Here is a 24808-nt window from a genome sequence, read left to right as displayed (position 1 = left end):
GTATTAAAGAGCTGAAATCTATGTTCCACACTATAAAGCCAGTGAGGAGAAAGCTGATTTGGAAGTGATGCAATTCACATGGCAGAGAAATGAAGCTTTTGAATGCTTTTATTCTGTTTTTGTAGCTGCCATGTTAAATTGTTTCAGCTTTCTAGATTGTATAGCTTGGTGCTTGGATGAAAGCTGAATGTTGAAAAACCTGTATTTGCTTTCATGTTTAGAACAACGCAGATAATCGTGTCTATTACTGGGTAAGCCTTTGCATCAAAGGGAAATGTATTCAAGTAGGACTGATGTGGGGGTTCAGCCTCCTGTGGTAGATTTACCCAGTGTGCATACAAACGTGTCTTTTTATTTTAATCAGCTTTGTTATGGCTTAAATGTTGAGATATGTAACATATTTGTGTAAAGCTTCCCCTAAATGCTTCTTCCAAAATATTTTGCTTATCTGGCAGAGCTGGTTGGGCTGCTCCCTCTCTAAACTCTGAATTGCAGTTCACTTTGGAATTTAATGGTGGGCTGCTTTTACTTAGAGAACTTTAATCCTAATACTCAGGAATATCACCACTTTCTCTTCTCTGAGGTAAAGATTTTTATTTACTATGAGATCCAGAAGAAACGATGACAATGTTGCTCTCTGTGTGCTTCTCTTGTGGTAGGATTAGTTCACAGTGACTTTTGTGCATAACTGTTCTGCAGCTCAGCTACAGTTATACAGTTATCTTGTCTGATCCTTTCCTATTGTGTGAAAGGCCACATGGCCAACACTTCTTCTCCAATAGTCTTATAGTAAATAGTAGAATTTACTAATGATAAAATAAGGGCCTGCTTTCCTGTCCCATGAATGACCTCAGTGCAAAAAAAAAAACAACGAAAAACAACCCCCTACTTCAAAACACTCCCCCTCCCCCCCTCTCCCCCTCTCACACAAATCACACACACACACACAAATCACACACACACACACAAATCACACACACACACACAAATCACACACAAATCACACACAAAAAACAACCACCAAACAAATCCACACTTACCAGAAATCTTTGATTAAAAAAAATCCTTGCCTTCCAAGTGAGCATCCATCTTTAGAGTTTCCAAATCCAATTGGCCTGTTGGGACCGTTTGTAGGAAGAGGGATGAGAATTAAGACCCAGTTATCTACACCTTTGTAGAAAAAGCTGTGCCAGCATTGGAGTTGATGACTGGGAAGAGGAGGAGAGAGAGGTCCATCTGTCTCACAGCTACACATGTATATGTGTTGGTATACGTGTAGGCACACACATATATGAATGCATGTATCACCAATACATGTGTTTATCACTTGGACTCCTATTTCCATTTCAAACTCAAACTTTGGCATAGGTGTTCACGTGATATCTGTAAGAAATGTACAATCAATTCAGTTTGCTATTCACGTTGTCATACTGCTGTCATTTCGTTGTTTGACTGAAAGTCAAAGCTGGTTTTATTAGTCACAGGTTTCCAAATGCATTTGGATATTTTTGAAGGCACCACCTTTTGTTTATGGACTAACCTCAAGTACATGAGTGGGAAAGAAAGGAACAGCCCTAACTGAGCTCCAAGTCTGAATTAGGATGATACAGTAGAATAAAATGGTCTTTTACGTTTCTGATTTTCTTTTGGTATGATCAGAGCATTTTTTCTTGCCAGCTTCAGTTTTGAAGTTAAATACTAATTTTCCTATAGGTGCAAAAGTAAAGAAATAGAATCACATTCTACCTTCCAGGAGTTTCTGCTCATCTAAGGATTTCCTGCTCTTAAGAACTTCAATTATCATGTTTCTTTCTTTAATTCTAAGTTACCATAATACAGGTTATTGAGTTAATACAGTCCTGATGGTTGTTTATGATATACACCAAAAGGATTTGTGAATCAGCAGTTGACTTCAGCTGTATTACTTATGGAGCTCTGCAGTGATCCTATGGTGTGATAGTGTATTCATAGTTTTATCTGTTCTTTTAATGGTGAAAATATCTGTGATGATTCCTTGGCGTTCTCCATATTAACTTACCATTGAATTATTATATTGCTTCTTAACCAAATCTTTCCTGCTCCTACTAATTATCTCTGGTAGCTCCCTAAGGGGAAAAAAAAAAAGATCCAGATCCAAATAAATTTCAAGTTCCCTTTTAACCAAATTGTCAGTGAGCTAGATAGAAAAAGGACAACACATGAGAATGTCTGTCCATTTATCTGTTGTTCTCAAAGTTTTCTTGTCTATATTTATAAAGAAAAACGGACTGATGTGATATAATTTGGTACTGTGGAAGTCATCCCTTCAGCTGTCTTTAGAAACATGGGCTTTTTGTATTGACTGATTGTAGTCACAGGCACAGCTGCTCAAGATACTTACAGAATTGTGTTCTGACTAAGCAAGTACAAACTCATGATTTTCTAAGGAGGCTTGTTTATTCCATGATTCTTCTGTAAAAGTTCATAGGTTAAGTTGCTAATTAAACTATAGGAGAGGGTGACTGCTTAGAGCTTACTAAATTTAGTGGACCTTGATTTGCATGGTGCAAGGATTTTACTGCTGCTCTCAAGAGGCACTTTGTTATTTTAAACTAATGTCCAATCTTGAAAAGATGTTTGTGGTGTGTGTAGTTTGTAGCTGGTGCTATTGCTTGTGTACTAAAATCAGTTGGTATTGATCCAGATTCTTCCTAATTGTTTGCATTACACTGTGTTTCTTCTTAAAAGAAGGATTTCATGGCACCAACTTTCTTGATCTGTCTTGGATATACTTTTCAACCAATTCTCAACACTAATATAAAGTATAAAAAAGGCAATGCTGAAAGTATTTTGAAGCTACTTGTATATTTTAGAAGTGTGTTATGCAGTGAAGTAAGCCACGTGGGACTGCTGGCCAGGTTAGACATAAGCACTTTTCCTATTTGGAGAACGTGCTGCTGACCAACATGTCTTCCTTGCCCCAAGCAGTGTCTCCCACAGAAGCAGGATGCTCACCCATTGCTGTTGTGGCTGTATGGGGCATTCAAGATAAAACTGCTCGTGTTTGCCTGGTCTTGCAGGTCGGCATAAAGTGTTCAGCCAGCAGGGAAAAACATTCATGATAGAAATTGCATGTAATAATTTGTACGTTAATCTGTCCAATGACAACAGGAATTATTCTTGCCATCTACAAATTTGTTGTTAATGTGTTGTAGACTTGATCAATAATTCATACATTTCAAGATTCAGCTGTGTGGGCATTTAAATTAATTTAGAAGTACTATATAAATCATCAACATCAGTCATGGCCAGAAATTTATTAAAATTTGGCTTTGACTCAAACACAGAATGAACTGAGGAAGGAAATAGATGAAGTCATGTTGATTGAGTTCCTCAAAAGGACTCGTGGTTATAGGGGTCTGGCTTTGCAAATTATGGGACTGGAGAACTGAATTGCAGTTGTTCTTTTTTTTTTTTTCTTTCTTGTTTTCTGTATTTAAATTGGTTACATTTCATGATCTGAGTTATGTTAGTGCAGGCAAATGGTAGGCATTGTTAAATTTGCTGACTTGCTTCATCAGTAATACTTGAGAAATCTTGTAGGCTGTACTCTGATGGCAAGCAACAAGGCGTCAGCAAGGATCAGTGTCTGGGTGCTGCTCTCCCACTCACCCAGGAGGTGAGCTGTGAAGGAAATGAAGCTATGGTACCTCTTCAAGCTTTCATCGGAGGCTTTCATAGGTGGCTAGAGTTTGCCAGGGCAGTTAGCACAGTGCTGTGCTGGTACAAGTTGCATGGCAATGAGGGATTCCATGATGAAGCATCGTGTGCTTTTCCAGCTTTTTCCAGATGTATCAAGGCTCCCTCTAGTGAGAAAGGAACAGAAGAGGTATGAAGAGTGGTGACAGCATGTCACATGTCTCTTCATTAAGACTCGCTTGCTGCCTTTTATATGTGGTGGATTTCTGGACTTATTCTGCAGTTGCAGTTTGGAAGAAATATGGGTGATGATCTACCAAAAGGTCTGTTCATCTTGTGTCTCTGAAAAACAGTCGTGCCGAGGCTTGGGAAGGAGAAATAATTGTCACTGTAATGAGTTTCCTAGGTCCCTGTCACCAGAGATGTTATTACTTTTGAGTAAGCAGAGAAATTGCTGCTAAGCCAGTGTTTGAAAAGTGTGAAAAGAGGAATGTGATCTAAATCCAAAAACATAATACCAGATCATGATTTCTTCATTTAATTCTGTTAAAAACAAGGTACTTCTGTTGTCTTTAGATTACATCTATTTTAAATACTGCTGAAAAGGTACAGAGGCATTATAAGAACTGAGTGCTAACTGGGGAGCAGGATGGGGGGAGCAGCACAGACTGATGGAATGGTGTAAATCATGTGGGAAGGAATCCTTGGATCACCCTGGATGCAGCCTCTCCTGCTCAGCACAAGCCCAGCTTCGAAGCTCCAATTTAGAATGAGATTGCTCAGGGCCTTATCTAGCCACTCTGAGTATTTCCAAGGATGGAGATTCCACAGCCTTGCTAGGCAACCTCTTTTACTATCTGCCTGCCCTCATTGTGGATAGAAATCTCCCAGCTCCCTCATTCCTTGTTATGAGGCATTCGTTATCTATAGTATAGATAGTTGTGAATGGTATTGCTTATTCTTAATGGTTCTTATGAGGCAAAACATTTAAACTCTCACTTTCCAAATTAACATAAACCACTGTGTTGTGCAAAGCTGCCACTTCTCTCCTCCTAGCAAGTCCGAAGATTACAGCAAGTTTTTGTTTTGTGTGTGTGACCTCATCTGTGAAATTCCTATCTCTGCATTATGTGGTAATGTGGTAATGGCTGCGCTTTTCTGTTCCTTGGCTCTTACCATTCAAAGGGGAAAAACTTCCAAAACGGAGAACTTGCTCAGGGCTTACAGCAGTGGAGGTAATTCATCTTCTGAAGGGCTGGTGAATTTTTTTTCGTGGGAAATAATACAAGGCTTAAAAAAGTGCAAGTATGGTATGATGAAAAACTTCGTGTCCCGAATAGCCCTTGAGCACTTCTGGAATAGAGTCCTTTTTCTTACTCTTAATTATGGAGCTATTAATGACTAAAAGCCTGCAGATGAAAATTTGTTGACAGTTTGTCAGCCTCTGGAGAATAAAGCTGACAACGTGCTTTCATTTTTACAGCTGACAACGTAATTACGTTCCTGTTGGTAGCTGCTGCCTATGGATTGAAGGTTAAATGGGCTGCTTCAGTCCTGATTGGAAAGGAGATAGCTTAAAAATGTTTGGGCTGCGTGATGAAAAAGAAATTTGTTTCTGCTATTGTTTATTTATTCATTTGTTTGAAAAAAACCTGCAAGTTCCTCTTCTTATCTTTGCGTGTATGCCCAAAATTAGAATATAAACTTAAGTTAAAGTGCTGTCTCTTTATAATACAATGCTCCTTGTTCCTCTTAGAAGAAAAAGATGGCTGTTTTGTGGACGTTAACGCTGAAGACTTGATGGTAACCGCTTTCTCCAGACTTCTGATATGATGGGAATGCTGAGGAGTTTGCTTCAAACCTCTGCCACAGGCTCAGTTCATTGCTGGGGCAGTGAGCATTGCCCTGCTGCACTGCGTGCTTGGTGGCCTCCTGTTCCTCTCTGGTCTTAATAGCTGTAATGCTGCAGTTTTGTAATGGCTGGGGCTGGGATAAGTCCTTTTGGTGTAATATAAGGTGTCACTGCTCTCATTTTATCATGGGCAGTGTTTATTATATTGCTTTCATATTTATGATGCTGTGTAGCAAGGCATGTTGGAAAAGGAGTGAAAGGTTTACGGTGCAAAAAGCTTCCTCTGCTCTTTGTGGTCTAAGTGGACTTCCTGAGAGCAATATCAATAAGAACTGAGAGGAGACTCAGCCACTTGGGTTCTTCGGTCAAGGCCTGTCCTGAGCTGATTACATCTGAATGTTGTGGATGCATGAGCTGGTTGATCTTTAGGTGTTCTCTATGCTGTAGGAGGGCTGTTATCTTTGAAACCCTAAAATATTTCCTTATTCCTGACTGTTTCTTGAGGAATATCTTGCTATGCTAGACTGTTAGGTCACATCTATAAGACCTGACGTGGCTCAGCATAACACCTCTTCTCCAAAACGGAAAAATGCAGAAGGTTTTAATTGTTGTTGTTGCTTTTTAACAGCCTTAATATTTTATAATTTTGTATTTTTGCTTTCTTGAGTACTTTTAAAGCTTTTGTTTTATTTGATGGGAATTCTAGTCTTGGATGTTTGTACCTCACTGTTGTTGACTCCTGGTGTAAAATTTCAGAACCTTAAATTAGTGAACTCGTGGTTCACAAGTCCCTCTCATTCCAGGGCTCCCAAACAGTGCGTAGTGCACAACCATAGTAATTAAGAAATGAGATCTTCCATATTTTATTTCTTCAAGATTTGTGGTTTGTATGGACTTTTCCTTTAGACAGAGCTTCAGAATAAGGGGCTTAGTACGTATGGAGAACTGTGGAAATTGCCTTGTCTTCTATACAGCTAATTCAAGTGACTTATTTAGGAGGAGAAAAATCTACTTGTTTATCTTGAAACAAACTTTCACACTGTATTTTTTGCATTATATGAGTACAATTATGCAGATAGATGAATTAATGGACAGCATTATTTCCTAGAAGGTAGCAAAACATGTAATAGGAGTCTGAGGAAACCCCACAATTTTAATTCAACTTGGATGAAGTAATGTTCTTGGATTAAATAATGTTCTTTTATCTAAGGCATGCAACTAATATATACCATACCAGAGAAAAAAGAATGCATGTAATAAATGTCTTCCACAAAACATCTCTGAACTCAAAATATTGCAAATTTTGTGGGACTGTAAACTGTCCAACAGCATATTGGTATATTTTATTTATCTTCTCTGTGGTATTTGCAGAAGTACAAGTGAATAATTTGTTTTGTAGTTTCTGTGTTGGTGTTTAAATAATCTGGTTACAATCAGATGTAAATAATCACAACATCAATTGCATCTCCATTAATAATGTTTGCAACTAGGTTACTTCTAAACGTTAGCCTGTTTATAGTTAAATAATTAAATACCTAATAAAAAGGTATAATATGCCATTGATGGTCAACAAGAATGGAGCAAGAAGCTTGGAAATTACCTAAGAGAAATGCTAGAGTAGCAGAAGTAAAGCATCAATATACAGTTCTGCCTTTTGGGGCATCGTAGATATATTTTAAGCAGTTCAGCACTTTAATATTAATTTTTTCTTTTTTTCTTTTTGTTTTCCTTTCAGCCATAATCAGCAGACCACGTCATTTAGACATCCTGTGACAGGACAGGTTTCTCCAGAAAATATTGAATTTATTTTGCAAGAAGAGTAAGTAGCTCTATACCCATGGCAAGAATCCTGAAATAGTGACACATTTACTTATGGTGGTTTAACCACATTTAGTGGTTTGACAATTCTTCTGGTACTGTAGCAAAAATGTCATACAATTGCTTGATGCTTAAAAATTTACTACTACTTGTGACAGTATGTTTTTGATTGTAGCTCTGTTCCAAGCTGGGACTGGAGATGGAATCTTTCCCAGATCTTTATTTAAAGAAAAGGAAGAAGAAAAAAAGGCATTTTAAATAGGTTACTTATATAAAGTGGAAGTGTCGTTAAGTACCATCTAAACATAACAGAAATCTCTAATATCTTCACATAAGCACTGAAATGCTTGTACTGAAACTGGAATACACAAAAATGTTATTGTTTTCTGTTGTAATATCTCACATTTCCTTTGTTTTAGCTTTTTTACATTCATTGTGCTGGTGTTTAATTCAAAATGGTTGCTCCTGCATTTCTCAGTTTATACTGGAGACACAAAATCGTGTATGTTAGTTCCCAGTGTATTTCCTTCTAGCATCACCCATGCTGCATGCTAAATGGCTCCTGGAATCCCTTCTGTAACTGATGACTAGGTATCTTTCCTATACAAAATCCAGAACTTCAGTGCTACATCACTTATGAATCTATTCCAAAGAACAAGAGAAATAGAGCAACAAAATGTATCATTTCCTTTTCTATCCTGGTCTTACAACACTGCTTCAGCAGCCTCCAGCCCTCACTTGTTTCCCTTCATACATCACAGAGCACAGACATCATGCTGTAAAATAGCCTCTTGTGGTGGTTTGTAAGGCTGCCTTTGTGAGTTTGAGTGCTTTATATTTCAAATTATGTGACACTATCATTTAATTTACATTTAATTTAAAACAGTATTTCATTAAGAGCACTTAAGTGGTACTGAATTCATTGGCCTAGAGAAGGAAATTGTGAGGCTCCCAGGGGTCTGAGGCTTTTGTGGCAACGTCTTCTGTTGTGGGTCTGAGGAGGAAAGAAGAGGTGGAGCACAACAATATAGCTTTCTGTGCAGAGATTTTGGAAGGACCCCAGAAAGTGCTTCTCAAATAGTATAATAAAACCCTAAACACTAAACAAACCTCTCTCCCAACGGCCCAAAGCAAATCCAAGGGGTCCTCTCTTAAGGCCCATGCTATGAACCAGCACAAAATGGATGAATGTGTTCTGTTGTGGGGAGGAGAGGTCTGTGAGCGGGTGCAAAGAGTTTGAGATAGCTACTTAGAAGGAGATCACCCTGTTTAGTGACATGCATGTGGCTTGTTGCTTGGAAAGGGACTGGCTCTTTTACAGGTACTCAAAGAAGCTGCTCCAGGTCATTTAGTGAGGAAAACAGGTATCTTGCAATGGAGCAACACTTAAGGTCAGTATAAACAACAGACACTATACATCTGTGTTCTGACTTCCAACCATTAATGGGTCTTTATTTGATCTGCTGGACAAGTTTGATCAAATTTAGTAGGGAGAAAACTCTCATATTTGTGAAGGAAAGTAGGTGTTTGGACAGAACTCCTCAGAGTGCCTCCCTGGGTTACTCACACTTCCATGTGTTGTTCCTGGTTTTGTAATCGTGGTAGCAGAAAAAGTACTTGAAGCAGAATTGGAAGAACAACTGATTGCATATGGTCTTATTGATCTACAGCTGTCAGAAGCATTTTTATAAAAGAATTGGCTGTGTTTATTTGGGGGACAATCTGATAAACAGGCATAACTTGTCATCAATTTCTTGCTCTGGGGTGGTGTCAAAAGAAGAAAAAACAGTCTTTCAATGCAGCAGAATCAGTAGACGCAAGTAGGTTTTATTTTAAGTGAAGAGGGAATGATTGCAGAGGTATGTATATAGAAAGATGTATTTGTAGTGACTTCTCAGAGAACTGTCTTTGTGAGAACAGTTTTATTATTGATCTGAAGTACATAGAATGTTTTTAAAATTAGGTATTTTTAATATATAAGCAAAAATTGATTTAAAGACAGAAACCTAAGATCCTCTGGTTTCTTTGATTTTTGTACTACTACTTCCAACAGTGTAGTTTTTACACAGATGCAGTTCATTGTCATCATACCTGAGTTCCTGTCAGATGGCACTGCTGACATATGCAGATGTCTCTTTCCCTTGAGCATCAAGGATTTGTGTGGGATCAGAGTTGTAGATTGCATTTTAATTTGGAATCAGTGTGGTAGATCATATCTTGTGATGAAAGGTTTTTAACTAGCAAGACACAATTGGAAAGTTTTTACCTGGATTTCCATGATCTGAGGTAACTCTTTCCATCATGGGATCCTTTTGAATAGGAGTACCTTTTTTTCTGTAGCTCAAGAATCCTGTCTGATGTAGCAGCACTCTTAAGAGCTTCATAGATAGCAGTTTCTTCTTCAATGCTGTTGTGGCATGATTTATTCCTTACAGTTTGATTTTAATTTAAGATTAGGGCTAAAGCCTGGAATAGTCACTAGATATTGACTAGGAGTAGTGGGGAGACCTTGGCAGAAACTTGTTCAGGTTGCAACAAAAGTCTTTATTAAGAGGATACCTTTAACATCAGAAAAGTAATTTACAGTAATGTAGAGATGATGGATGTATGCTCAGGCCGTTCCTCATCCGATCAACATACTGGCAAGGAAAGAAAATATTTGTTAAATGATGTCATTGAATGATTTCATCCTAGTGTACTTATGACTCAGTTATGAACCAGAAGCCCTTGTCTCACTTGATCAAATGAGAACTGGGCACTTTCAGCAGATAGCTGAGATTGTCCCTCACTAGTGCTTTCCCAAGTAATTTTGCCTTTTAAACAATATCATGTCATTCTTCCTGTTAAAGCCAAAATGATCTCTTCAACTCCATTGTAGTTGGAAAACAAGGACAGAGAGTATTGCTTAGAACCCGTAACTTTTTAATTACGTGACTTTTTTGATTCTTATGCACGTCTTCTTGGCAGTCCTCTTAATTAGATTTTTAAAAATATTAGTGTTTCCTGACCCATTCTTAGCTAAGACAATTATTGAATCCCCACCTTTCATTCTCAAACTACCAACCAGGTTTCAACACATTGTTAGATATGCATTTCTTTGAAAACCTCATGGTAGAATTGTTTAGGATAGACATATGCAATTTTTGGATTTCTTTATTATTTTTTTCTGTAAGCAGCTGTTCTTTATAGAGAAAGGAAGAAATATATCTATCTTAATATATCTTAAAACAATATATCTAATTGCATCTGTTGCTAAACACTAGAAGTTGTATATTAGAAATTTTACAGTATTTTTTGTGATAGCATTATGCTTGCAAACGAGAAAATAGTACTTTAAAGTTAAAAAGAATAAAACTTCAGTATAGAAATGGAGAAAATACATATATTATGTCTGAAATTCAGTATGTTATCCTTTTTTGTCTGTTTATTTTTTCTTGTGCAACTGATAAAGTCTGTGCATCTCTAGAGAGAAAAGCCATCTTGTCTATTACATTTGGTTACTATAGCAGCAAAAGTATCAGGTGAAGAGATAAGAGAAAACCCGAACAGCCCCAAAATAAACATCTGACATGTTTATGTGCATAGAAATATGAGGACAGCTAATTTTTTTTTCTATCTGAGTAAGAGATTTATTAATGTAAGAGCTGGATTGACATGATGTTATTTTGTTCCAACAAAATAAACTTTCTAAGTTGCTGGTACGGACGTGGATCTTCTCAGTTGACTAATCTTTATCATCCTTTAGAGAAAAGGAATTTGTTTTCTCTCGAGGACTGCATTTTTCAATATAAGCTACTGGTTTAAAATCCCATTTTGTTCAAATTTTTAAATAAATCAAATACTGTCAGTGTGATTCTTTGAGTTAGTATTATGTGATTTCTTTAGGCATCCTTGCACAGTTTAAGTGGACTAAGTAGTTCCTTGATAGAGGATATTAGAATATATATATATGTTAGAATAGAGAGTTATTTTCATGTGTTGTATAAAGATTTACAAGGATTTGGATTATGTTTGTGTGTGCGTGCTTCTGTGGGAGGCAGCAAGAAAACTGACCAGAACATAAAGAAAACCAGCTCTATGAAGGGAATCTGAACTGATATTATCAAACATTTTTGGCAGTAGTGATTCTGAGCTAATGCATCTAAATGTCCAGGGTTAATGCTTTATTCCCTTATTTTTGAAGATGAATCTGCAAACACTGTTAGGTTGATGTTAACTCTATTACACACGTAGAGATGTTTCAGGTAATTCTATATAATATATTTTTCTTGGCTGTTTAAAACAAACTGAGAACATTAATTAGCTATTGAGAGACTTGACCTTGAGACAGATTGTGATCTGTTTTAATGCAAATCTGTTGTACTATTTTAATCTTGAAATATGATGTAAAAGTATTTTAAATTCATTTTCAGTACTGTTTTGTGTCGTCTGTTATGTCTTAGGTGCAAAATGTTTGAATCATCAGTGTTTGCCACCAAATACATTGTTTTAGGAGAATGTCTGTTATTTTTTTTTTCCTGTTTCAGTTGACTCACTGTCTCTTTTGTTGGCTATTTGTGTTTTTCCATGATAGCAACCTTGCATGTTTTCATCTTCTTCTCCTGCTTTATTTTTAAAATGTTGTTATTTTTCAAGTTGAAGTTCTTCATTTATCTTGATACTACTAAAAAATGAAAGTTTTATTTATTGACAGTGATTGTTTTCAGGAGCAAATGGAAGAGAAATCATTAAATGGTAAAATGATCAGTTCTTAAAAACAGTGGATTTGTTCTGTATTACATTAGTTTTCCGATAGTTCAGTGATTTTTCTGATGGGTTTTGTTATTTGTATGAATCTTGGCTTCCTCTATAGTTCTTTTCTGTTGTTGAATTCCTTTTTTTTAATGTGTCAAGTTTAACACCATGAAACAGTATTTTGTTCATGTCCTCTGTTCAACATGTCATTGGTCTATGGTTGCCTACACTGATTTGCACTTAAAGCCATTCTTCCAGAGTGGGGAAGGTGATCATTTCTTTTTCCATAAGTTTTGTTGCAAAAATTAATTTCTAATTTGTTAAGACTAAAGTTTTAGTTTTAATTTTTCTTCTTCCTATGTTGGCAAGTGCGTGCTCTCTCTCTTTCTCTCCCTCTCTCTCTGAAATAGCTACTCTATGAAGTGAAGAAACATATCCTAATCAGATTCTCTGCATGCTTTTCACTTTACGCATTTCCTGAGTGCATATGTTAATTGTTGCTTGGTGGTGAATGGAGTTAATCCAGCTGGTGACTGATCATGAGTGGTGTTCCCCAGGGTTCGGTATTGGGGCTGGTCCTGTTTAATATCTTAATTAATGATCTGGATGAGCGGATTGAGTGCACCTTCAATAAGGCTGCAGTTGATACCAAGGGAAGAAGTGTTAATCTGCCTGAGGGTAGGAAGGTCCTACGAAAGGGATCTGGAGAGGCAAGATCAGTGGTCTGAAGCCAACTGTATGAACTTCAAAACCAACTACTGGTTCTTGTGCTTTGATCACTACAATCCCATGCATCACTACAGGATGGAAAGCTGTGGAGGAAAAGGACCTGGGAGTGTTGGTTGATGCTTGGCTGAACGTGAGCCAGCAGTGAGGCCAAGAAGGAGAGACCTAATAGCTCTCCACAACTTCCTAAAAGGATATTGTGGCAAGGTGGAGATCAGCCTCTTTTTCCCACATCAGAGTGGTGAGATGAGAGATAATCACAATGTCAGGGATTGGAAGGTACCTTAAAAGATCATCTAGGTCAGGTCAAACAGGAACGTGTCCAGGCAGGTTTTGAATATCTGCAGAGGAGACCTCACAACCTCTCTGGGCAGCCTGTACCAGTGTTCTATTACACTCACCGTGAAGTTTATCTCTCATATTTTTGTGAATATGTTCCAGCTTTCACCCTCAAGTTGCACTGGGGGAGGTTCAAGTTGGATACTAGGAAAAATTTGTTCTCAGGAAGGGTAGCGAGGTACTGGAACAAGCTGCACAGGGAGGTGGTGGAGTCATCATCCCCAGAGGTGTTTAAGAAATGTAGATGTGGCACTGAGGGATGTGGTTTAGTTTAATTCTAAGAGGCAGGGTTGAAGGCCGTTACTCTTCATTAGAATTCATCTTCCTTTGAAATACCTACTCTGGTTATTTGCCTGAAGCAGGGAAATGGGACCTTTTTGATAAGCAAATATTAGGAAATGGCAAGTCTTATGCTTTTGCAAGTAAAATGCGCTCAGTGTAAGCTTGTGTTTTCTGTCCTGAAACTTTGTAGAATAGAAAAGAAACTAACGCAAGTCAAAAAGCAGGTAAGACTGACTGATAACAAATAGTTCGGTCAGGCGATGTTATGCATGGGAGGTGTCTTAATCTGTTTGCTGAAAATGGGTATTGCTAAAGCTGATGAATTGCTGAAATAGGGTAGCTGGTCCCTAAAAAGTACAGCAGATTGGCTCAAACTCAGGTTGTGAAGCGCTTGCACACTTAAGGCTGGCCAAGGATTTTAGGTGCTTGCTGTAGTTCATTCTCCTATCTTGGTATTGTATTTACAAAGAGGGAATTTATGCCAGATAAAGCAGTGTATGAGAGAAATGGGATCAAAATTAAGGTATTACTTCCTTGCAAGCTGAGTTAAACTGTAGACAGAATTGAAAGAATGTGTTGTTTGTTTTTTTTTCTGATATTAACTATAAAAGCTTTTGGACAGATGATTGTGTTGCAGTTGAGAGTGCAACGGAAGGCAAGCAACTTGTTCTTGCTTAAGCTACAGCTATATTTTGGGCTACTACAGCCACAAACTTCTGTTATGATTGAGGACTACTCACAGTTGCTCTGTTTTCTGCTGACATTGAGGATGTGATTGAATCAGCAGCAGCTACAGGAATGCTTGTTGTGGCTTATATTGTGTTTTGTACTGTTTCTTCTTGTGTTTGTTGAAAAAAAAAAAAAAAAAAAGGGAAAAAATTCATAGTTTGTTAGTAGGTGTTTTTGTTTTGTTTTGCTTTGCAATGAATGAGTTAATGTTCCTATAACACAATTTGCTAAAGTGCTCTTAATGATTTTTGAAAATACCACACGCTGGCTCAGTTCACACATTAGCGTCAAGCTTGGCTGCTGAGGCTTCTGTTTGTAATGTAATCTCCATATGGAATGCCACAGGATTTTGTACTTGCGTTTGTCCTCATCTCTTTATCTGGGCAACTGTACTGAATTCTTACTTGTTGGACAGGTTCTTACTGTAGGAGTCATCTCCCTATGCTTTAAATGTGTATCTGCATCTCAGCTAGTTATCCAGATTTCTTGAGTGCTTGTATGACTCATAGGTTATTTATTGCTTTCAATATGTACTGTGAATTCTATCACTTCAAATAAAAGTATTTTTATTTTAATAACTCATATTGTAGTATAATTTTTTTTTTTTTTTGAGTTAGAGTGAAAGATCAAACCTTAGATTAGCCTCACCTTTAGTTTAAACAACAGACCACTAACTGCAAAGTGTTTGTGCTGACTACTACCTCTTTCTCCTTGGTCTTGTTTCTTCCTCACCTTTGCAGCCATGCCTTTGGAACAGGCATAGCATTAACCTTATCTTCTCTGAGTGCCCTTGGTTTAACTTGGTTCTCTGTTGGATTTGAAGACTTGGCAGGTTTCTTTCTCCTGATACACTGGAAAATGCTGATCATCAGATATCACTGGCGGTATATGCTTGAGAAATACCCCAAATCAAAATAATAGGGATGGTGCAAAGGGAGCTGACACAAGAATGTTTCCCTTGTGACTGACCAGCCTGTCATTCAATATTTAGAGTCTCAAATATAAGAAGGCAAAAATAAATGTTTGATACAATGTATTTTAGAGTATCTGTTTGTTTTTGTTTTCTAGACAGAATTCACCTATGTCCAAGCAACAAATAAACCAAAGACCTTCAAGCATGGTCAGTGAATCATCCACTGCAGTAACTATGTCTGCTGTTGATACAAAGCCTGGTTCTAAGGTAAAGGAAACAGATGGTTGTTTGAGTTTGGTGATCAGATCTTTACTTGCTTTTAAGACCAGTGCTGTGTTTTATCATTAATTTTAATAGGGCTCTGAGCTGGGCTAGAGGACTAGTACTTATCCAAGTACTCGTGCATTTGAGTTTACACTTATCCTCGTTAGTCTCATTTTCGTAATGCCAGCAATAGTGGGAGAAAGCTCTTTTTTTTTCTGCTTTTAAAATCGGTGAACTTGCTGGGGACCTGTGCTCTGCTCTGATATGGAGATTTTTTGAGCGATGTGGTGTCTTTAACTGACCCAGGCTCTCACTTCTGCCAGTAAGTGTGAATCCAGCATGAAACCAGTGTGCTCCCGCTGCTTTCCTTTGTCATGTAATTGCACCGATCTAACCTGGTTTTTCAAAACAATAAGAACAACAATGATGACCACAACGATGTACAGGCCCACCCATGTGAAAGAGGTAGTTTATGGGAGACATGAGAACTGCACAGCTAGATGGAGGGAAATGCTTTTTTCGTTGCAGCTTTGAAAATAACCACAATCATCTCCCAAAACTTCGACAGATCTGTTTATGATCTCTTCTGCTACTTTGTTTGCAGTCCAGTAGTACTGTGGCTATGCGTGTTTCTGCCAGGATGCCGAATGTGGCATTTTAAAAAACACTTTGCAGCTTTAGACTTTGATTGGACTTCTCATAGAGGACTTGCCAGTACTTTTCTTCCACACCAACTTTATGTGAGCTCCTTCCAGCTGTGAACTCTTAATAAGTACTTTATTTTTTTTATTAAGACAGAAAACTAATTTCTCATATACACTTCGATTCATCATTGAATTCAGGTTTCCAAGCTTGAAAACACTCCCCGTGTTCTGTAGGATTAGAAAGAAATGTGTTAAATTCCTTCACAACCCATCAGAATTGATTCAAGTTAACCAGCATCAAGAAGAAAAGCTGTAAAGTGTAAATCTGTGTCCTCCACTTTGAGGTTGTTTGTTAGCATGCTTAGAGTAGATTTTAAGAACCTTTCCTCTGTTTCTTAAAGGTTTCTGTGAGTTCTATAATCATTGTTTTTGTAGAGTGAGTTTCCAGGCACAGGTCTGGGGCACAGTCATGAAGCCAAAGTCACATTCTATTTACCACGGCCTCTTGGTATCTATACCTGGCTATCACCTTTTATGAAATGCTTCGTGGTTTTGTGCTGGAAATAATACTGACACTGTCTGTGTATGGTTTGAATCTTGAAAGAGACAAAACCTACTGGTTTGCCTGCTTTGGTATTCAGTTCTGAGCTTGGGAGTGAATCAAATGTTGGAAATAAAAAAGTGGTTGTTTTCAAAGAGAATTTCGCATTCACTCTACAAGAGTGTCTGTTGTATACTGCACAACAAAGAGGAGCATGTTGGAAAACAAAACTATCACAAACTAAAACCAAGGCTGACATTGTTTTATTGATATCTGTACAAATACATGCCTTCATTTCCTACGACACCTGAGAATGAGTAGTTTTGGAGAAATGTATGTCAGTTCTTAGGGTAAGCCTCACCTCCTTCACGCTGGTATTGTCTGAATAAGTCACGTGAAGACTTCAGACCAGTTCACCCTTCTGAAGCTTAAGGGGTATGAAGTTGAGGAAACACAAATCAAAATGGATGTTGATGAAGAATCACTCTCTATCCCAAAGACAATTGATTAAATTACAGAAGCATGTTTTTCTCCATTATGAACCATGTTTAAAGCTGTTCATATTGATTATGAATAAAGGATATTGGAAGAATAAAGGACTGCTACAATTTGAGAATAATTTGGAATATAGTCAGTTAGCAAATGCTACTATTTTTGTCAAGTAGAAGTATAGAGAATAATACTGTCATGTAATTTTTAGTTACTAAATGCTGTGTGTCTGTTTTTGGTAGTTTCTGTCCAGGAGAAGTAGTTGAATTGTTGTTAGCATTGATAGTTGCTTATATTTTTCCAATATGAACAGCTGAGGATTACAACAAGTAAATAAAGAACGGGTGTAGCTATTGAGAGAAACTGATAATGGTGTCAAGTATGCAGTGGAGCAAAATCTGTAGCCATTTGGAGCTGGAAAGGAGGGGTGTTAGGTCAGGGCTACTTCAAATGAATGCTCATTATCAACAGCAGGAACTCAGTGTTTCAGTTCATCCTATTTGAAAAATAAGAATTCTGTCTAATTTTCTTAAAGATACAGAAAGAAATGATGAATTCATTTGGCTATAGAACATCTTGAGATTGTTGATCAGAACAGGTTAAGACAGAGCTAAACATTTATATAAGTGAAGTTGTGCGTTCTCTTGTGTATGTGTGCTTTCTTTTCCCCATCAAGATAGTCTTTTTTTTCAATTTAGAAAATGTCTTCCAGATGAAATGCTGTTTACTTTTTTTGATTGTCCAGTTTTATAAATACATATATTGAAATATAATTAACAACTTTCCTTCTCAGCTAGATGTTACTCTAATGAAGGAGAGGATGAAGCAGTGATGAAAAGGAGTTTGAAATTTTGGCTCTTGATATCTTCTTTGGGGAAATGTGAGACACTCACAAACAAGTCAGTGTAACAGATGCATTGAAATCAAAAGTTCTTGTCTTCAAGTTGCACAGGCAGCTGATCTGACCTGCATGTCTCAACACGTGACAGTGGTACCAACATTTCAAGTTAGGAAAAGATCACTCCAGCACATGCAGAGTTTTTTAAAATTACACTTTTTCTTTTGAACTGACTTCTTACTGTAGCCAGTGAAAGCAAGATATCGAGTTGTTTTTAATCTAGAACTGAATGAAACAATTTATGCTATGGATAATATGGAAAATCTAAATTAGGTGGAAGAGTAGTTATTTCTGTTGCGAGTTTTGGTATGAAATATATAGCCTTAGAAAGACTTACCCCTCCCTTGTTGTGTTTTTTTTTCTTTTTAATAACTAAATCTAATGGAGGATTTTCTGCATTTTGTAAAATTAAATAAGATCAAGGAATCCAAGCGCTTGATCATCTGCTAAGAAAGCTGGTGCTGTTGGCAGCCTGACCTGTTGGGTGCTGGGTTGTTCAGATGTTCTGTGTAGCACTGGGCCACAGATAAACCTTGTTCAGCCTCTCGCTGCAATGCCAGCTGTGCCGAGGAAAGAGTCCAGGCTTGGCACTCTTCCTGTCTCCTAGGTGTCAGTGTCTCTCACAGAAATGACCACGATGTGCAGCTCACGTGCATCTCAGCAGGGCGGAAAGCAGTGTGCTGCTTCCTGAGAAACAGACCTCAGCACACTACCTAGTAAAATCTGTTCTTTGATATCTGCTTACAAGTTACACTCTTATGTGGCTGCTTTTTATGCTGTGGCACCAAAGGTGGTTCATCTCTGGGTGGTTTTGTTTTGTTTTAACTACTTGTCATATCTCAATTCTGCATTGAGTTGTGCTCACATCTACTGAAATGTATGAAATTTAGTATAGATTGGAAAAGCCTGGCCTCAAAATGAAGAGAAATTTTTCTTTGTGTACTCATACATTGCTGGAGTGTTTTGTGATTATATGTGCTGACTTCCTGTCCAGATGTTGCCTGACAGAAGAAATAGTGCACTGAGATTTTTTTTTTTATATCCTCTCTTGAATATGACAAACATGCTTATTTCCAGAGCTGCTGTTTGTTGCAGCTGACAGAGTAGCAGTTCCCCAACCACTGAGAGGAGGGATTTGAACAAAGAAGACATCACAGGGATGTTTTAGGAAGGAGGCAGGGAGTGACTCTGGACAGCTCTTTTCTTGGAGACATTGGGTGCAACTCTGAGGGTGGTTTGTGCACCTCAGGTTCCTAAGCAATTGTGGTAGCAAACTGCTGAGATAGGAAAAGAACGGGCAGATCATTCATCCAGAGAGTTTTGCTCCTTTTTGCACAGACTTTCCCTGCTCCTTTTTGAAATTGGTTTGCTGATGTGAGTCAAAACCAAGGTTGCAGTAAAACAAAGCATTACATAGCCCTTATTTTCTCTTTACTACCATCTAGGTCACTTCCTTAGCAGTCATGCTGCTACATCTTCTCCTTTTGCTTACAGGGTTAAAGTCAAGCATTTTATTAAACTGTCTATGTAATTTGAATTTAAATGGGGAAAAAGAAACACCAATATTAGAACAAGCAACTAAAAACAAGATTACTTGTCCTGAATACAAACTCCTATGTGTTGTAGAGGGATACTTGGATGCAGATGTTGTTGTGCACTCAAGTAATTTCCAAGCACAATAAAACTTAGTGGTTCTGCCATTCGGACTGGAGCCACCAGCACTACTGCTGTTAGCACACCATCCTGACACCAATGTGTTGATGAGAGTGGGAAGTTGCTTTTGCTGTATTGTAAATATTTTTGTCTGTATGCTTGCCCTTGAAAATGCTTTAGTCTATTAATGTGTCATGACTTGTTACAGGGAAGTTATTTTAAATATGAAGTGTGTGTAAGAGCAGTTTAAAAAACACTGCTACTGTATGCTTGTTACAGGTAACGAAGGCTGGGAACAAAGTTCATAGCTTTGGAAAGAGGGAACAAGCTATCAGAAGGAATCCTAATGTTCCTGTGATAGTAAGAGGCTGGTTACACAAACAGGTAAGCATGCTATCATCTGTTTCTGTCCACATGCTGTCAGATAACTGTAAAAACATAAGCCCTCGTGCTGGTTATGCTGGGCAGTGTTGGGAACACCCCTGAGCTTTTGTAACAAGGGACTTGTGCTCAATACATGTGAAAACAAGGTTTTGCATACATACTTGATACAGAAGTGGAAACAGTGATGAATGGATGCTGCTATCCTGGTTAAATGTTTAAGCTATAGCTTTGTTGTCAGTGTCTGGTTATTCCCACTTTTTTATCCTGCTAGCTTACTGTCATGCTGATCTCAGTCCCCTTCAGATCTCATCATTAACTTGGGGTTGGGTGTGAAAGCCATCTGCTTTCTTTGCCCTTACACTCTGGATCAAAGGCTTAATTCCAATTCATTTGCCTCCAGAAGCAGAGGGAGAAGATGAAGGTAGACAGGCCTCATGCATCACACATTGCTGTCACCAAGATCAGTGTCAAAATAAAGGCAGGATTATACAATTTTGCAGTTGCTGCACCTTGAAGCTGGCAGAAGACGTCTTTGAATGCAGAAAGTGAAAAAAGCTGTTACATAAGAAAACTTGCTTCTGATTTGATGATAACCTGCTGATGAAGGTCTAGCAGCTAGTTTAAGGGACGAGTAGGAAAGTCTAAAGTCTGAGTCTTAAAGGCATGATTCTATGTGCAAAGGAAAAAGTTGCTGACAGCCATTCAGTTCCTTCTTTGTGAGATCCATGTTCCACGATCAATTCTGTTGACACCCACTAAGTGAGTCCATTGGTTTTCAGGGCAGAGTCAAAACTGTGCTGAGAGCATGAAAAACAAAAGGGAAGAAAGTCATTGCATACTTAATATGACTGGAAAAATAAGTGAAGTAAATAGTATCTATAGTGTTCATTTAGCTATTTCCTTCTGTCCACTTACTTCTACTTGCAAGCACTTAAAGACTGAAGATGCTTTCTCTGCAGTTGGTCTCATCAAAGCCTCCAGTGTGATAAGTTGTACATGCTGAGGTTACATTCTGGCAATTTTACAGGCTTCTAAAATTAATTTATATGTAAATATTACTCATTTTGACAAGGTGATGTTATATGGAGACATTTGCCTCCACAGGCATATTGAATTATACTTCATTAAAGTCTGCATGCTACGCATCCTGGTCTATTTCCTTAGGAATATTTGATTAAATTACATTTTAGGCATGGGTAACGTATGGAAAATGGACTGTAGAATTACAGGAGATCGTTGTCTTCAACGTGAGGTCATATTTCACAGTTGTAGGGATTTTCATCTTGATCTAAGGGCAATCCTTGTTGGAGTTTGTGCTGTCAGGATGCATACCTTTGTTTCTTTATTGCGGGACAAAGTTGTCCAATAAAAATATGCATTGATTGTTTATGGGATTAATCTGAACTCTGTTTGGATGTAAGTTTAATTGCTTAGTGAAAATGAGAAGTTTGAGTATTCTAACCTGATTATTTTATAGTTGGGTGCTTTACTTCCTCCTGAGTATACAATATTTTGCTAAAATTCAAAGTGGTTATTTTTGTAATTAATGCCATACTTGAGTGGATTTCTGATAAGCTACTCACTGATACAGCACTGTATGATAAGCTCTTATTCTCATCAGATGAAAACTGTATCACCTTTCTTCCATTTCAGGACAGTTCTGGTATGCGATTATGGAAAAGACGATGGTTTGTGCTTGCTGATTATTGTTTGTTTTACTATAAAGGTGAGTAGATAATAGTAGCTCTTCTGAGTTGGCCTGTAACAGTTTAGCTAGTCAAATCACACTGCAAGTGTAAGCTAATGGAGTATTTCAGGTACAGTTAGGTGTTCCAACAGAAAGAACTGTAAAGCAAGGATTTGTCCATTCCTCTTTGTGTGGCAAATTTTCAAGCCAGAGGTGGGGACCGAGGGGGCTGCTGTATGATATTTTGTCACATAACTTGTCTTTCCTATATGCTACAGCTTATGTTACAAAATATTTGGCAGCAATACCAGTTGAAGATTTTTTTTTCCATCCACGTTCGGAGTTGCTACCTACCTCCTTGTGGCTGTGTGGCTGATTATGATAATACAGCACGCCAGATCTGGGCATTGATTCAGCTTTCATCCAAGTGATAACATAAGAGTGAGAAATCCTGTAGTCAGTATTTCTACAGGTTAAACGTAATTTTACTTTGAATAGGAATAATGGTATAATATTACATAGGGTTATTTCTAGGTTTTGATTAGGATTTTACAATTTTTGGGGAATGTTGTAGAATATTAAGCTCAAATTGATGTTGTGGGCACTCATTTCTCCTACTATTTGCTTAAGAATTGATAGTAATAGGGTTTTTTTCATTATAATAAAATGCTAAATGGAAAGGCATTTCTGTTACAAGACTTATCAGAGTTCATTTGTCAAAATAAGCTTTGTTCAGGAAGTCTGCTTTTGCCCAAACCAAATTAAACAAAAAAACCCCACCTACTTTATTATTTAAAAATACAATATTGCTTCTTTAAAAATGAAACATTTTTCTATGTTGTTGCCATGGAGTCATAATAAAATTCAGACTTCAGAGAGCATCCAAACATCAAACCAGAGTCCAAAAAAGGAGGTCAGATCAGGCTCTTTGGGACTTAATGCGTCCATGCATTGAAAACCTCCAATGGTAGAGATGACACAGCCTCTTTGGTCATCCTGTCACACTGTTTCTCTGTCCTCCTGTAGAAATTTCTTTTCCTTATATCCATTTTAATTCTCTCACATTCAGATTTCATGCCTATTGTGTGTTGTCCTTCTGTAATAGACCACTCTGTGTCCATAATGGAGAATGTATTGGTATTCCACTGAAATGTGCAGTGAATTAGTGTTGGGTTTTTTTTGTTTGTTTGTTTAAAATTATTCTTTATTATTCTGCAGATAGCAGAGAAGAATCTGTGTTGGGTAGCATACCATTGCCCAGCTATGTAATATCTCCTGTTGGACCTGAAGATCGTATAAATCGCAAATTTTCTTTTAAGGTATGGGTACAAAGCTTAGCAGCTTACCATATTTTAAATTTAAATTTATTTTATTTGCATTAGAAATGATGTTGTAAGCAAAAATATCTTCTTTCCTATTATGATTTTTTTCAAAGAGACTTTGCCTATTGAAATGTCACGTATCACTTTTCTGTTATTTATAAATTGTTTTTAACATATGTTACTATGTATAGATGTCTTTAGAGCTTAATAATTAGAAATTCATGTGAAGTTGTTCCACTGCTTTTAGATATTGAAAGAGTTGACTTTTTTTTTCTTTATAGGGTAATTGATCTTATAATAGACTGATGGCTTTTTTAAATTTTAATTTTATTGTGTTTTTTTTTTAAAGCAGCTCAGTTCTCATAGTTATAAAACAGCAATACTGTGACTTTTGATATATAATTGCCTCCTTTCAAGTGAAGAAAGAGTATGCAATTTTTCTCCTTTCTTTTTTGGAAGCAATAATTGTCCTAAGGGATGTTGAGTAATTTTCTGCTTTTTTTTTTTTTTTTTTTTAAGGTAAAAGTACTCATTCAATGCAGCTTAATGTTCTGTTTTTTTTTTTTTTTTAATTGAAAAGAAATGTAATTGTATGATTTCAAATTCTGTTAGTTCTCATAAAAACCTATGGAGGAAGTGAAATACAAAATTCATTCCTTCTTAACAGTAGAAAATCCTACCTGATTGTCCAAGTTGCAACATTAAGACAAAGATCAGAAATGTCAGTGTACGCTTGCAAATTTGTTATGCTGATATTTGGAGCAGAACCTGCTCTACTGTGTACTAAAGTAGCAGGTGAGCTATATTACTAAACAAACAACTATTTTTTTTATTTTTTATCAGTCGTAGTTAAGAGATCTGGAAGAAATCTTCCTCATATATTTGCTGAAAACATCTGTTCAGCTTTTTTTTTTTTGCTTTGATTTTTTTGAGGTGTTTTTAAATGGTAGACTACCTTTTGTAGCATTAAGATTTATTTTCAAGTATACAATGATTTGAATTTTATGAAGCAAATATTAACTTGAAGTGTGTTTAAAAAAAGACCTGCTGCTCGTTGTGGAAATATTTGTTGTACTTTTTCAAATATACTGAACATGAGATAGCAGGATAAGCTACAGAGGATTCTTTGTTAAAAATCATTTTACTCCAATATTGAAGAAATGTGATTCATGAAGTTCTCTTTGAGCCTTTTTTGAGGCCAAAGCACATATTTAGGCTTCTACGTTGAATAAATCTTAGTGCAGGTTGGAAATGGAGGTGAAATAGCAATAGTATCTGCTTGAATCTTGCTGTTTTGGTGTTTTGAAAAGATTATTTTTAATTTCATGGAAGGGTGTTTGCTAATGTGTTCATCGAGTGTGGTTGAGGATTGTTAACCTTAAGCTGACTATCAGTCATAAGGGAAAGAATCTTTATATATATGTATGTGTGTGTGTGTGTGTGTGTGTGTGTGTGTGTGTAGATATGTGTATATATGGACACGGAGTGGCTTTGGTTGGAAGGGACCTTAAAGAACATTCAGTTCCAGCTCCATGCTATGGGCAGAGTTGCCACCCTCTAAATCAGGCACTAAATCAGGCTGCCCGGGACCCCACCCAACCTGGCTTTCCAGGAATGGGGCAACTACAGCTTCTCTGGGCAGCCTGTTCCAGTGCCTCACCAGCCTCTGAGTAAAGAATTTCCTCCTAATATCTAATCTAAATCTCCTCTCTTTTGATTTAAAACCATTCGTACACACATGTAGTTTCCAAATGATATGTTCTGTAGGCAAGCTCTTGGTCACCACTGCCAAGCTGTGCCTCTTTCTTCCTGCAGAATAGAACCCATTGTTATGACGTGGTTAAATGTTCAGAAG

General features: G+C 37.3%; 1 protein-coding gene across 13 annotated transcripts in view; it reads left to right on the top strand.

The window, feature by feature from the left end:
* Nucleotides 1-24808, top strand: part of PLEKHA7 (pleckstrin homology domain containing A7) — a 139079-nt gene that overhangs the window by 67721 nt on the left and 46550 nt on the right. For 11 of the 13 annotated variants that reach the window (XM_085224227.1, XM_085224222.1, XM_085224233.1 and 8 more), the window contains 5 exons: nt 7266-7349; nt 15227-15338; nt 19840-19944; nt 21598-21670; nt 22850-22950. In XM_085224227.1, coding sequence (XP_085080353.1) covers nt 7266-7349; nt 15227-15338; nt 19840-19944; nt 21598-21670; nt 22850-22950 — 475 coding nt within the window. The remainder of the gene's footprint in view (nt 1-7265; nt 7350-15226; nt 15339-19839; nt 19945-21597; nt 21671-22849; nt 22951-24808) is intronic. The other 2 variants (XM_085224225.1, XM_085224230.1) reach the window with 1 other exon arrangement.

This window comes from Meleagris gallopavo, chromosome 5 (genome assembly GCF_905368555.1).
Source record: "Meleagris gallopavo chromosome 5, MGAL_WU_HG_1.1, whole genome shotgun sequence".
In the NCBI taxonomy this organism is placed as follows: domain Eukaryota; kingdom Metazoa; phylum Chordata; class Aves; order Galliformes; family Phasianidae; genus Meleagris; species Meleagris gallopavo.
The sequence above is the reverse complement of the archived record's forward strand: the minus strand, read 5'-3'. Positions and strand labels throughout refer to the sequence as shown.